This window comes from Mastigoproctus giganteus, chromosome 13, assembly GCF_048544385.1.
Source record: "Mastigoproctus giganteus isolate SK-2022 chromosome 13, ASM4854438v1, whole genome shotgun sequence".
NCBI classification, from domain to species: Eukaryota; Metazoa; Arthropoda; class Arachnida; order Uropygi; family Thelyphonidae; genus Mastigoproctus; species Mastigoproctus giganteus.
The window spans coordinates 8735193-8751503 of record NC_143587.1 but is presented as its reverse complement, the minus strand read 5'-3'; the positions used below and the strand labels follow the sequence as shown (position 1 = coordinate 8751503).

The 16311-nt window shown below is 35.0% G+C and overlaps 1 protein-coding gene across 1 annotated transcript in view; it reads left to right on the top strand.

Annotated features, from left to right (window-relative positions):
• LOC150075754 (U6 snRNA-associated Sm-like protein LSm5) overlaps positions 1–14870 on the top strand; it is a 58520-nt gene extending 43650 nt beyond the window's left edge. Inside the window, exons 3-5 of the mRNA XM_090387405.1 lie at positions 3344–3371; positions 11134–11206; positions 14756–14870. Of these exons, the coding sequence (XP_090243531.1) occupies positions 3344–3371; positions 11134–11206; positions 14756–14788 (134 nt within the window). The 3' untranslated portion in view covers positions 14789–14870. The remainder of the gene's footprint in view (positions 1–3343; positions 3372–11133; positions 11207–14755) is intronic.
• The last annotated feature ends 1441 nt before the right edge of the window (positions 14871–16311 follow it).

The window sequence follows — 16311 nt, the reverse complement described above, 5'->3', positions numbered from 1 at the left end:
TAGGGACTTCCCAGAGTCCAACCCCTTTGTGAATTGGCGATACATTTGCACATCTCTGATCCATAGGGACTTCCCAGAGTCCAAGAATGCTCTCATAATATTGTTTAGGAGTATGCTGGTCTGCTGTTCATCTGGCACATGGGTTCTTTGGAAAACCAAAGTTCCCCTGTTGCCCATTCCCTACCAGGAGGAGGAGGTGGGCCAGGTACTAGGGAATCAGTAACTTTGGCTGGCTGGGGCAAGCCTTGGCATGGCCTGGGCTTGCCAGGGTTGGCCTCTATAAAGGGGGAGGGACAAAAGTATAGAGGTTTTTATTGGAAGAGAGTATGGGGGTGATAGTTGAAGTCTTGGAAAAAGGGGAAGGCAAAGGTGGATGATATGAAGGCTACCACCAAGAAATTGGAAGATAAAGGGACATAGGGCACCCCTGTGGAGGCAACCCACCCTCCATGGGGGCTGTTAGGAACAGTAAATTTATTGGTGTGGTAGGGCCTGCCAAGTGAAAATTTAGGGTAGGTGGTGGGGGAAGTGGACCATGCCCTGGGTTTGTTGTAAAGATATTACTGTCTTAAGCCAGGGTGTCCTAAGTAAGGGTTTTTAGTTAAGGTTACTTCCCACACTGGGTAAACCATCTAAAACCGGTATCCCATGCCAGCCACCTGAAGGGGGGGGAGGGGAAACAGCATGGCTATTTAAGGATGATCAGAAAAGTCGCAGCTATGTTTTAATGCAACAAAATGCAAGATCTTACACTTGGGTGATAGTAACCCCCCAGAATAACTTACCGACCTCGTAGTGTTGGACCAAAAATAGTACAGGAAGAAAGGGATTTGGAAGTTCTGATACAGTCAGACAGGTGGCAAGAAAGCATTAGCAGAGGCATACGATACAAGAAAGCAAGTTTATGCGGCATCAGCCAAAAAAAAAAAAAAAACACCCTCCCATTTCATCTCTCCATTCGTTCCAAATGCCTGTCCAGCTCAGCCTTAAATTTATTTAGGCTATCAACTTCCACAACAAAAGATGGAAGTCTGTTCCACAATCAACTACCCTGCTGGCTAAAGGCAAATTTACACACATCTATTCTACAACTGTCTTTCCTTAATTTGAACCTGTGCCCCCTCAGGTTCTTAATCTGAGCAAGAGGAAGAATCCCATCAGCATTCAGCTTGCTCGTTCGTTCGTTATTTGGTTTTTAGGAGCATTAGCAACTAAGGCCATATTGCTCCGGGATATGCGGTGTGGTCATTCCTTGACCTTTCCGCATACTCCGTATTTGGTGGTGACGGGCTCGAACCCCGGTCTAATCAAGAAGCATGTGCTACGCACTGCTGCTCCTTCCCACCTGGCTACGGAGGCGCCCTCCCATTCAGCTTGCTCAACCCATTCAAGGCCTTATACACCTCAATCAGATCACCTCGCAGGTGCTGCAATTTGCAGCACTTAAGCCTTTCTTGGTAAGAGTACCCCTTTGTACTTGTTCTAGCAACTCTATATCCCTCCTAAAATGAGGCCTCCAGACCTGTACACAGTACTCTAGGTGTGGCCTGACCATTGCCTTGTATAACGGGATAATCACCTCCCTGTCCCTGCTAGCAAAATTCCTATATATCATTGACAAGACTCCATGACCTGCCCTGGCAGCCCTCTGCACTGCTCAGCGAACTTCATATTTGACTGCTCAATTATCCCCAGGTCTTTTTCACTTTCCACTTCCCTAAGTGTAGTACCACACATTTGGTACGTTTCTCTTTGGTTATTGCTACCCATATGCAGTACTTTGCATTTGTCAATGTTAAACTTCAGTTGCCACGTTTTAACCCATTTGCCCAACTTATCTAGATCCACTTGGAGCAGCATACTGTCTTTACTGTTGTTAACAACCCTGTCAACCTTTGTATCATCTGCTTGGACATTAAACCTGATATACTTTCATCAATATCATTGATAAATATACAAAACAACAATGGGCACAACACCGAACCCTGGGTAACTCCACTAATAACATTTGTCCAAAGGTTCATGATGCCCTTTAATAACCAGGCAAATTTTGCTTATAGAGGTCATAATTCCACTGTGTAAGTCAACTGTAAGACTGCATCAAATAAAAAAATCAACCTTCTTATAAGGGCCCAAAGATGGGCAACTTGCCTGGTGATATTGGCAGAAGGGTGTCTGTATGAAGAAAGACTTTGAATATGTGGGCTTGCAGAGCTTGGAAACTAGGCACCTGCAAGAAAACCTAAGGTATATAAGGCTCTGAGAGGTGAAGGTAAAAAGGAATTGGGTGGAATTTTCTCATATAAATGATCCTACAACTAGGGGCCATAAATTTAAAATATAGGGGTTGTGGGAAATTTCTTTTAGCCAGCAAGTTGTTATAAATTTTGAATATAAGTTAGCATTTACCTTTATTTATTTTATTTTTATTTTTTTTCCAAGATACTGCTTATGGATTATGGACAAAACTAGAATTACTTACAAACATGAATTTTTAGCTCTAAGAAAAAAATTATAAACCATGTCCACACCAAGATATTACACCAAAAGGGCATCCATCAGCTTGAAATTGTTATACATTTCTGCATTCTCAAATGGATAGTAGATTTAGGTGTTCTTTCATTGGTGAGGGTCTAGTTTATAATTTGTTTCTTGAACAACTAATACTGATATTAAGTTTATAATTTAATATCATATTTAAAAATTGTATGCATTTTGCTTTGAAATACAACCCACAACCTCTACTTCATTATGTTTATTTTATTTCAAATACCCTTCATGTTACTGCAGTGGGGGTAGGCTGCTAAATATCTATTCATTGTTTCATTGGGAGAAAAATATGTTTATAACTATATTATAAGATATGCATCTTATAAGTGGGTAAAAAATTGAAGGTAAAAAAACACAATAGAAGATAAATCATATGTTCAACTTATCTTCCTGTTATCCTATTACTGTCATGTTATGTGACAGTATTGTTTTGCTGCTTTTTCCCTTTTTGGAAATATCTGGGTTCAAATCCTGCTAATAAGTGAAGAAATTTTTAAAGGTCTTGAGGTTGTAGTTAGCTGGTGTGTGGCAGAAGTGTAGAGCCTTCTCCACTTAATTACTAAAAGATTTTATCTTGGAAATCAGCTTCCCTACACATGCATATATTTTTCTGTTTGGCAGTGAAATAACAGAATGCATACATTTTGGTATATATTTAGAGTATTAAAAAATAAGTAAAATAATGCAGAAATAACATTAGTGTGGAACTTAAACTACAACTATATCATGGAAATGCCATATACATGTGTGTGTGTGTTTACTTTTTTTGTTTAGTCTTAATTTATTCTAACAGATATGGTTCTTGAAGATGTAACAGAATAGTAAGTAACCTATTAGATAATTTTATATCTTTTTAAACTTGAACTTTCATTCTAATTTTTACTGATTTCTCCATAGTATTAAATACCTTGAATTGTTTGCTCTTGCACACTTGTACTTTTTCAGTGCTGTAATATTTAACCCAGCGGTTGTAGTGGCAGGGTAGCAGCCCTCCAGAATATTAGCAAAAGTGGTGAGTCGTCTGACAGGTGCCCTGATTTTAGGGTTTTTTTTTTTTTTTTTTTTTTTTTCATCCCCTGCTTGGTCATAGAAAATATTGCATATTTTCTTGATGGATTGCAACAATACTTATTGTATGTAACTAAGTTTTAATTTTTAAAAAAAAATCGTTTCAATTCTGAAAAATGTTACAAAAAGTTTTAACATAAGATAGAAACATCTCTTCTTTTTTCCAATTAAAAGGACTATTAAGTGTACAGAATTTCAAGATGTGCATATATTTCAGCTGATGTACATAAATATTATTAAAAATATATTTTTTATAAAATTCATATATGTATATATTCAATACTATTAGTTTCTTCTGCCTTCAAATTTATTTTAAATTTGGCACACAGTTTTTTCCCTGAGAGTAGTGTCCATCTTGAGAGACTACAGAGTTTTCTTTCCATCTTTATTATGTAAAAACAGTACTAAATCTTTCAACTTGGGTAAGACTAGATATTTATTGAACTAGTGGGAGAACTAAAATAAGTAATCTGAAGCTATAACCAAATACAGTGTGGGTGCTTGTCTGGTACCATGCCACTCTTCGTGCAAAAAGCCAAATAGTTGCAAAGACATCGGAGGATCACCTTATAGGGTCTCACGCACAACTCTTCTATATGAAAACTATAAAAAAATCACTTCAGAAACTTGCAGTGAAGTTTGACTGTATTTAAGAAGATAGAGGAAATTTTCTGGTTTTTAACGACTGCAATTTTTATTTTTTTTTTTGCTGAATCAGTTTGCTTATGCACAGTAGCAGCATTAAAAAGAAATGAAGGGTACCCGAGTAAGTCTAGAACCATAACATATTTTTTTTGATGCAGTCCATCTTTTGCTCTTGAAATATTAGAAAAAGGTTAGGCACTGGTAAACTAAAAACTTAGAGGGGGCTTAGAGGGGAACAGGTATCCTGTGTGTTATCAGACACTCAGCCTAAAACACTGATGGATCCAATATCTTTCTATTACAGAAGATTTAGGAGAAGTCCGGTTGGCCTGCCTCCCTAAAATCCACTCATGCACACCTTCTCGATGGTAAGCCCTGTTACGTCACTTAGGTGGCAACGAACGTGTAGAGTGGTTCTCTTCAAGACGCCTGGTCAGCGTGAAGAGGAAAAGACCAAACCCTCCAGCAATGAGAGCACAACAATACAAATGGCCCTCAGTCCCCAGCAGCTTTCACTCTCCCTCTTACGGCAGCGAGAGGATCAGAGTGGAAGCAGAGGGTGCTAAGAATCTCTGGGTACGACCAGGCTGCCATGCATGGAAATTGAACTTGGCCTGTTATAACGTACGATCACTCATCGGTGAAGACAGGATATTAGAACTGGAAAAGGAATTAGAAAATGTGAATTGGAATATCATCGGTTTGGCTGAAACAAGAAGAAGAAATGAATCACTTATAAGTTTATCGAGTGGAAATCTGCTGTACACCAATGGAAACAGTGAAAGGAGTGAAGGTGGAGTTGGGTTTCTGGTCCATAAAGATTTTAAAAACAACATTTTGGAATTCAAAAGTACATCACCAAGGGTGTCAAGACTAATACTCAAGATTTCTAAGAGGTACAAGCTAAAGATTATAATGATTTATGCACCAACATCGAGCCATGATGATGAAGAGGTTGAAGAAATGTACACTGAAATTGAGAGTCTTGTAGATGAGCAGAAAACCCACTACACTATTATCATGGGGGACTTCAATGCTAAGGTTGGAAAAAGGCAAAACAGTGCAGAAAGAGGAACTATAGGAAATTTTGGAATTGGTGAAAGAAATAAAAGAGGTGAAAGACTTGTGGAATTTGCAGAATCTCAAGGAATGTCAGTAATGAACACTTTTTTCAAGAAAAGGGTGAACAGAAAGTGGACATGGAAGAGTCCAAATGGATTAACAACTAATGAAATTGACTTCATTCTCACTAACAGAAGATATATTGTGAATGATGTTACCGTCCTGAATAAGGTAAATGTTGGAAGTGATCATAGAATGGTAAGATGTACACTTGGTATAGATGTAGGAAAGGAAAGGAAAAAACTGACTCGAGTAAATAATACAAAGGTCTTTGAAATAACAGAGGAGGAGAAAAAGCAGTATGTACTGGAACTTAAGAACAAGTTTGAGCTTCTGCAGACTGCTCAGGACCAAGATATCGACGAGGAATATTACAACTTTCTGAAAGTGATAAAGCCCAAGAAACCTATAGGGAAACAGAAATCCAAAGAAGAAAAAATTAGTCAAGAAACACTTGTCATGATGAACCAAAGACGACAAATGAAGAGCAAGAAAAACACTGACAGGGAGAAAATTGAGTATACTGAGTTATGCAAAGCCATTAGAAAGAGACTCAGAGAGGACATAAGAAGATTTAACACAAGAAAAGTAGAACAAGCATTAAGGGAAAACAAAGGATTTAAATCAGCAGCCATGAGCAGTAATACAGAAAGACAAATGATACTGAAACTGAAGAATAGCGATGGTGTACTTATAAACAGCAGAGAAGGCATAATTCAAATAGCAGAAGACTACTATAGAGAATTATACAAGGAGCGAGGGAATGATACCAGCAGTGGGGAAGATGGATTGCAAAGTAGCAACACATACGACATACCCGATATTCTTCCTGATGAGGTAGAACATGCATTGAAGAAAATGAAGAATCGGAAAGCCCTGGGGAAAGATGAAGTTACTGTAGAGTTGTTAAAATTGGGAGGAAGAGACATAACACAAAAACTGGCAAGGCTCTTCACAAAGTGCATTAGAAAAGGTGTGATGCCTAAGCAGTGGAATAATGCAATCATAGTTTTGCTGCATAAGAAAGGAGAGAAATTGGAAATTATAGACCAATTAGCTTGTTATCCCATATCTACAAGTTGTTCACAAGGGTCATTACTAACAGATTAGAAAGAATACTTGATGAGAATCAACCGAAAGAGCAAGCTGGCTTTAGGACAGGATTCTCAACTATGGATCACCTTCACGTAATATCACAGCTAATGGAGAAAGCAAATGAATATAAAACACCATTATGCCTGGCATTTGTGGATTATGAAAAGGCATTTGACTCCATACAGCATAAGGCAATGTTTCAGGCACTGGAAAGACAAGGCATAGATACTCCATATATTATGATTTTGAAGAAAATATATGAGAATGCTACATCCTTTATTAGATTAGACAAAGACAGTAGCAAATTTAAAATCGAGAAAGGAGTTCGACAAGGAGACACAATATCTCCGAAGCTGTTTACTGCTGCCCTTGAGGAAGCTTTCAGAAGATTAGACTGGTCGCAGAAAGGAGTCAATGTGAACGGAGAGTACCTAAACCATTTACGATTTGCAGATGACATTGTGGTCATAAGCCACGATCCCAAAGAATTAGAGGAAAATCTTAATCAGTTATGCACAGTTAGTAAGGATTTTGGTCTAAAGATGAATATGGCTAAAACAAAAGTAATGATGAACAAGTATGCCACGGAAAGGGAAATAATGATTGAAGGAGCAGTAATTGAAAAGGTGGAGTCATATATTTATCTGGGACAAGTTATTAGCTGTAATAATGATAAATGGCTGGAAGTCAAGAGAAGAATAAATTTTGGATGGATAGCATTCAGGAAATATAGTCACATACTGAAGAGCAATATCCCAGTTTGTCTGAAACGTAAAATAATGAATCAATGTATACTCCCCACCATGACTTATGGAAGTGAAACTTGGGCACTCACCAAAAGAATGGAAGAGAAGCTGAGAACTACACAGCGAAGAATGGAACGAATCATATTGGGAATCAGACTGTTAGATAAGAAGAGAAACACATGGATTAGGCAGCAAACTGAAGTAAAGGACATTCTTATCAAAACTAAAGAACTAAAATGGTCTTGGGCAGGACACATAGCCCGAAGACATGATGACAGATGGACTAAGAAAATAACAGAATGGTACCCAAGAGGAGCTAGAAGAAAACCTGGAAGACAAAGGCGGAGATGGATAGATGAAATTCATGAGTTTTCGAGTAGTAAATGGATGGCCAGTGCTCAAAACAGAAGGAACTGGAAAGTTGCTGGAGAGGCCTTCATCCTGCAGTGGATTGAAAATGGCTGATGATGATGATGATGATGAAACTAAAAACTAAATTTAAAAAAAAAAAAAAAAAAATCTTTTTCTATTACAAATTTACCTTCCCATAGAATAATATTTCTACATCTGTGACATTGTCCCCAGAACCTCTATCTAAAAGAGAACAGTCAGGTTAATTAATCACCGCTCTCTTTATCACACAAAAATTGTTTCTATAGCCTGTTTTTCTTTATTTTAGATGTTTCCTACCATTCTTCTAAATGTGCATCCGATTCCACCCCCCCCATCCCCAACCCAGACGTAAACACATTTATCTCTGTTTCACTTCTACTTCTGTTCTTTATCACAATATTCTTTCTTATATATTCCTTGAAAATTATAATTTTCAAAATTCATGGCTAATTTAAAATAAACTGTTCTGTCTTCTAACCCATACACCTGTGGTTCTCAACCAGTCATACCTTGAGCAGTACCAGAAGATTTAGTATGGTGGATTTTCATGTGCTTAGTTTTTCACAGGTGTGTGTGTGTGTGTGTGTGTGTGTGTGTGTGTGTGTGTTTTCTATATATTTATTTCTTGGTGCCCCAGAATTTATTGTGTTTTTAGAAAACTGTCTGGCCTATCAGAGTGCTGCTGTGAAGTCACATGATTTCTCCATAAATCACTTCTCACTTTGTGTATATTTTTGTCTAGTTTAGCCCTTAGCAGTTTTTGCCTAATTGTAATTTGTAGTCAATGAAAGGATGTCATGTGCTCTTGTTTACAAAAATTTATTTTCTAATTAGTGTTCCACCAAAATACTCTTTTATTGCATATCCAGCTGAGGGAAGAAACTGGGTGTTTTACAATAATTATTCACTGACAAGTCCTGTTGTATACAAAAATTACTAGGCAACTGAATATACAGCCAATTTTTACCTATTTTTCCCTATTAGAAATATGGATCTACAGTAGATAAGAGTGCCAGAAATGCTTTGTGTGGTGAGTTTGTGCTGGAGCAATGTGGTTTTTCTGCATAACTATTTTTAATTTTTATTTTGCACCATCCAATCAGATACCTTTTTAGTAAAAGGAACAAAGAGAAAGTTAGATTCTACAGAGAGAACAGAAAATCCTGTAAAGAGAAGTCAAGAACACACCTGAATATTAAAAACAAAGTGGAAAATGTAATCATAACCATTCACTAAGTCAGTCTAAAAGCAAATCAGCTGCAGGTAAGAACCGAAAAAAGACATACATTATCAAAATGAATATTTTAAATATGGCTTCTTTTATTGTGGTGATGAGCAGAATTAAATCCCTCTATGTTTAATATATGAACAGAAACTTGGCAATAACTGTATAAAACTCCTCTGTTGAGACATTTTGAAAGAAATCGAGACTTGAACAGCAAGTCCATATTACTTTTTTCGAAGAGAAAAAGTATTATGTAAAAAAAAAAAAAAAAAAAAAAAAAGCAAAATCTATATTTATGAGTTGTAAAAAAGAATTATTAGAAGCCTTACTGAAAGTGTGCTATTGCATTGCTTGTCAAGGAAAGGCCCATGCTGTTGATCTGTGTGAGACAATATTGACCTAACGAATCAGCAGAAATAAAATAGGTGACACTGCCACTCTCTAATGACACTGTAAAAAAAAGAATTTTACTTTGCTCAGCTGAGTTCATTGATCTGATTCATAGACTTAAGTTGCCACCTTATTTTACCTTGCAACTTGATGAAAGCACTGATGTTAGTAGCCTAGCTGTGTTGTCAATATGTGTTCAATACCTGTATAATGGTGAGCTGTGTGAAGACATTCTTATCTGTGATTATTTGGAAACCACTACAACAGGAGCTGATATTTTTTAAAAACTTGACAGCTTTTTTTTGTGCTCATGAACTCAACTGGAAGAAGTGTATTTACGGTGCCAAGGCTGGTTTTGGTCCCATTTCAGATGTTATAAGAATCAAGGAAGGGTGTGCCATACTTATGGTATGGCACACCCTTCCTGTTCAAGTAGTCGCTATGTACTTGACAGAGAAAATTTGAGATGTGAAAAACTTTTTTTTTTCTGCGAAACTAAAAGATATTTTTAAGACACTAATAGAAATAGTCAATTATGTGAATCTAGTGGCTTAAATACAAGGCCTTTCAGCAGACTTGCAAAGAAATGGGTAGCACACTATGACTGCTTACTTTTTTACACTGAAGCACATTGGCTGAGTTGAGGTAAAGTGCTGATGAGATTCTCTAGATTATGCTCTGAAATTGTGATTTTTCTTGCTGATCATAAAGCTAAAGCCACAAAAAAAAAAAAAAAAAAAAAAAAAAAAAACTCTACATAAACTGCAGAGATTTATCAACTTTATATCTAGTAATTATAATTCACATGGGGTTGCATACCTTGCCAATATATCTGACAAACTGAATCTATCACTTCATGGTAAAAACACAACACTTTTCATGGCTAATGATAATCTCTGCATCCAAATATAAAATTATTCTTTGGAGAAAGAGCTAAAGCAGGACATATATCTTTGATACTTTTACTACATGTCTTGTTGGAAAAAAATATATCTGCAGAGTCACACTTACAGAAAGCAATAACTGACCATCTCACACAGTTGTCAGTTTCTTTTGAAGAATATTTTCCTGTCAATAAGACATGGAAAATTACAGGTGGATAGCTAACCCTTTCTTGAAAAACTGAAACTTCTCTGTCCTATCCACAAAAGAACTGATTGATCCAATAAACTAGCCAGGATGAACATAGTGTTCCACTGTCTTTGTTTTGGGCTAGTTTGATGGACTCTTTCCCTAATATAGCAGACAGACAAAGCAGTTCATAAACTTTTACCATTTGTGATGACTTGTGTGAACATGGGTTTGCCAAATATTGTGATACAGAATCAAAAAAGAGAAACAGACTTGATGCTTTGGTAGACATTTGCTGTCAATTATCAATTTGACACTAATTTCAGCAAAATTGCTGAAAATCTGCCGCAGCAGATTTCGTTGGATTCACTGAGTAAGTTTATTTTTTAATTTGGAGTCTTAATAATACTTACTTTTTTTTTTTTTTTTTTTTTTTTTTTTTAAGTTTAAAATTGAGTATGATTATTTTTTGGTTCCACTATAATATAGTATACATGCAAAAAACCAAAAAATGATCCTTTCTTGCCATTCTATTCCTATAGTAATCTTAGGGGGTTATCTGAGGACCTTACCAAACTTTCAAAGGAGGGGTACCCTGGCCAAAAAGGTCAAGAACCAGTGCCACATACAATACTCTTATATACATTACTTAGTTATTTATTCAAGGTAAAACAATCTCTCTCTCTCTCTCAAATTAAATTATGCATAATAAATAGGTACTAGAATTATCTGCACTTTTAATTCCATACTTATGGTATAAAACTTGGTGAAGGTGAAAATAAATAAATACCTGATTAATACGCTATATTTTTTTTTCTCTCCCTCAAGTGAAAGCACTCCAGAAGGTAGAAGAATTACTAAGCTGGACCAGATATTATTGAATGGCAATAATATTACAATGGTGAGTTACTTAAATTTACCGCTTGTTTTTTTATACAGATATCTTCTAACTTCACTTTGCTGATTATTGTAATTTTTTTACTATTGGGAGTAATATTTTAATGGCATATTTTATATCATTGCAAAATTAACATTTTTAATATGAAAACCCTTGTCACATTAAATGTAGTATAATAATATGTTAATGAAGACAACATTTTAATTAATGTTGTCTCTATTATAAATACCATCTGAGTTCACTTTTATAACCTTTGGACATTTTCCCATTTGGAAAAAGTGGAGAACAAAATTTTATTAAAGGTAAGACAAAAAGGTGACATATGTTTGACTCCTATGTTATTTACCCATTTTCTCAAGCTAAGATCACTATCAGCCTAGCAGAAACCTACATTACCTTTCAAGGAAAGCTTTTCATCCTTGGTTTTTTTTTTTTTTTTTTTAATTAGAGAAATATATTTATTGATTTGGCTTGAAATGACCAAGAGATGTTTTAAGAGTTTCTATCAGCAGACTAATATTAAACTGAAAACAGGATCTATTTGAACAAAACATTATATAGTTTTTGTACTAGAAATATGGAATGTCTCTTTAATTAAGAAACGTAAATTAAAGATATTTTACCCCAAAAGACATATAAATCTAATTTACTTTAACTGAAAAACAAATTACATTGGCCATTATTCAGTTTTAAAATAATGTAGTAGTAATAGAGGTATGTGATGCAAGAAAGCCAGCGTATAAGCTTATATAGCATCAGCCAAAAAAAAAAAAAAAAAAAAATTATATATCCATTCCCTCTAAAAGTTTGTCCTGGTCCTCCTTGAATTTATTTAAGCTATCAACTTCCACAACAACAGATGGATGTTTGTTCCAGCAATCGCTGGCTAAAGGCAAATTTCCGCACATCTATTCTACACCTGTCCTTCCTCAATTTGAATTTATGTCCCCCCTCAGGTTCGTAATCTGAGCAAAAACATACTGAAACATTTTACAGTACTCTACTCCATAACCATAGATCTCTTTTTATAGTAATAATACTTTACTTTAAGGCTAATATTAAAAAGGTTTTTCACAAATTTTTTTGTTAAACTTGTTTAATTATCCACTTGTAATGTTCTTGGGGATATCCAGTTTAAATTTAAAATACTGAAAACCACATTCAAAGTATTTACAGTCATGATGCATACAGAAGGGGGGAAAAAAAGTGTGTTTTGTAAAACCAGCACTATTCTGGTCATCTGCATTAATTTTATAATAGCACCATAATTAAAACAATGAAGTTTTTTCTTCCTCCTTCCATTTTTTCCTAATCTTCTTCCTCATTAATGTTATCTACTTTTGACTAGTCAGACTCGGTTATAGTCATTGAGGGAACCACAATATTCTTAACATTGTAACAGTGACGTTTATGACCACAAAGTAAATATTGCACCCATGTGGTAACCATATGTGCAGGTGACACCACATTTTTGTTTCAGATTGAATTGAAGTCAAGAAATAGCATATTAAACAAAATGAAAGATTTAAGGACAAAATTAAAATGTAAACTATTATTGTACTGTACTATATTTTATCTAACTAACTTAGTTATCAATGTACTGATCCTTACTCCCCTTTTTATTAAAGGAAAACATGACAAGGAAGTAGCTATGTAATCAACTGAAAAAAAATTTGTAGATTAATGTTCAACTGTTTAAAGCAAGTTCATAAAATAGTTGAATTAATGACTGAATTTACTGGCATTTCAAGGGACAGGTTGCTCAAGTACCTCCTCAAATTCTCTTTAGTCAAAAGTAGTTAGCTGACCTTGGGCAGTGGGAGCTGTTTTTTTTTTTTCTGAGATATGTTGGGGCTTTTCAGCATGCAAAATATGCAAATTGGCCCATGAAAATATGCTTCTACATGGTACGGGTTTGAGTAGCAAACTGTGCAACCCACCTAAAATAATAATTTGAATTTGTATAGAGCAAGAAAAGAACTAAAGAACTATTCAAAGGTGAAATGTTAATACCACTACCATTCAGCTAACAGTGGCACTCTACGATGATCAAATCTGTATTTAATCATTATATACTTTATTATAGATCAGGCTGGAAGCAGCCATCTCATTTTAATGAGATCCACAAACAAAAAATTAAAATAATGGCAAAAATTGTGAAATGGGAAGAAAAACATTTTATATAATAGTATCAAGTATCTTGTGACCTGCCAATTGATGCATCCCAATTTGGGTCCCAGAACAGTCAACTGCATGATGCTCTGTTTGAAGGAGATTTAATTTTATTGGGAGACTATTGTCGGAGAAACAGGCAACATTTTTTGTAATAAAAATTGATGGACCAGAACACTTGTGTGTGTGCTGGGCGCATCAGTTTGTTACCAACAAATTATCAGGTTTTAAGGGGAGAAAAGAGAGCATTATCATTCATATGAGGTTTAACAATATTAACCTGATGATTTGTTTGTCAAATATGGGACTGTGCTGAAAAAATACATGTGGATTAGGTCAGAATGTATATGCATTTGCAATTCTGTCTGGACACAATAGGGATCAACTCAAGACTTTGGGGATTCTGCAAGGCTCTTGGGGGGGTGGAATTATCAGTGTGGCCCAAAATTGTATGTAGAAGGAATTTGTTTTGTAGAGACTATATTCATTTGAACAAAGATGGTGCAAGGGTTTTTTCCAGTATCATTGAGGATATCTTAAGGATTCGGGGAAACTGCAAGGTGGGTGAAGCGTAATATAGACATGAGTTTATTTGATGATGGTCAAAGTAATGCTTACACATATCTCAGCCTATGCACAGTACTGAGTACTATAGGTTATAATACCTTTCCTGCTTGGGGTTTTCATTAAAAAGCAATCAAACTTTAACAGACTCCAACCAGTTAACAAACATTTGAAATTAGTTAATTGCATCCTACTTTGTATTCAAATTTTGGAACGTCCAGTGATGTGTTTGCTTAATAGCAGTGAGTGAAATGCAATCTCCTTTGGAACTACTTACACATATGCTTCCTAGGGAGGTGATCCTTGTGGGTTCATTTGTCTTCATCTCTCTCTGGGTGATATGAAGAAGTGTCTCCACTGGGAGTCTTTGACTGCATCATTGGTTTAATTTTTTTGAAGTATTTTAATTTAGGTAACTTGGGACACAGGCAGCAATAATTGTCTTTCTATATGACCTTAATTTGCGTCATCATGTAATATAATTTGTTAATTTCAACAGTGTTGAAGATATTGTCATATTAGAACACATAAGAAATTCATGAAATCAAAGTAATGGTTCCTTGTTGCCCAAGCATTTACATTCCATGTTGAGTCAGATAAAATTTTGGGAATTATTTTCCCACAAAATTAATGTAATTTAAGAATTACACAAATTTCTTACATTGGTTTTTTTTTTTTTTTTTTTTTTATTATTATTATTAAAATGTTGTAACATCCAAATAAAGATTTTAAAAAAATTATATGGATTTTTTTTTTTTTTTTTCATCATGAAAATAATGTATTATTATTTGACTAATTTTACTTTTTCTTTTACAGATGGTTCCTGGTGGAGAAATGCCTGATACATAACTCACAAAATTATCTGCTGTGTATATACTCCTGTTTCACTTGCCATCATTAATAGTTTAAATTAAACTAATTTTCATTGTTTTTTTTTTTCTTTTTTCTTTCCAGTCATTATTTTTTAATTCATTGCATATCATATAATCACATAATGATAAAAATCAAGCTTTAAATTAAAATTCTAACCACAACTTTTACTTATGATAATCCAAAACATGAAAGAATGTTAATCATCTTTTGAATTCTCTCTCTCTCTCTCTCTCTCAACAACTTTCGATTAGAATAGAAAGTGTTCCACCCATATGTTATGGTTTGGAGGGCCAGTATGGCTGACTGCAGGGCTGTGCTAGGTCTTTGTCATTGTGATCTTCCTAGGTTTGCGTGCATTTGCATCATTTAGACAAGTCCAGGTGGGTTTTCGTTCCTTGGGACTCATCCAGGATTAGTAATCTCTTCCGGTGTTTCTCAATAGGGTGAAGTAGTGCCAGTCCGGTGTGTTGTCATTCTTCCTGGTCCAAGTGTACTGTCACACGTGGGGATGAGTCCTGTAAATCTGGATTGGAGAGCAATTTCCTGCTCTCCAATCCAGATTTATGGCTCAGAAAGGTTGTCGGCCAGCAGCAAAAAATCTTAAATAAATTTAAGATATGTACATATTTCTTATTATATATATAATATATGTTATTATATGTATAAATAAATTTTAATACAATTATTTTTATCGGATGCTATTACTCCCATTTTCAGATATTACAAAATTTGAATATTATGCATCTATCCTCAGTGATTGCTTATGTTTATTATTCAAAAATAATAATGAATCTTTCAAAAAGACAGTTTTAGACCATTATAAACCATTAATAATTGTTAAATCATGCATGTGTTTTGATAATTCATAATTGTAAGCTTGTAGTGTCCGTAACAGTAATTTCTCATACTGGCATTAGAAGAGATGTTTCTGAATTGCACTATAATTCTGGAAAAAAAAAAAAATTCCAAAACTTTATGAAATAAAAATTTGGTATGGTTTTTGAATTTTTGTTAGGTACAAAAATCATCTCACAGATGTAGTGTCAATGTTGCAGAATAAATTAATGATTAAAAAGTTTTTTCTAGCTTTCTAAATATAGACCAACTTTTACTCCATTAGTTTCTAAAGCATGTTTTATAGCTTTTTGCAGCATAATTAATTGTGTGCACCTGTCAGGTGCAACACCACCACCACCATTTTTACAACTGTTTAAGCAGCATAGGGCTTGATAGATGCCAACATCACTGACATTTTTAATTTGATATTGTGTTGATTTATAGTTTGATTACTTGCTTTGCTCCCATTAATTAAATTAGCATTAGTAGAGGCATATGATGCAAGAAAGCAAGTTTTATACAGCATCAGCCAAAAAAAAAAAAAAAAAAATTTCCATTTCTCCCATCCATTTGCTCCAAACATTTGTCTACTTCTTCCTTGAATTTACTTAAACTGTCAACTTCCATGACAGATGGAAATTTGTTCCAGCAATCAAACAGCC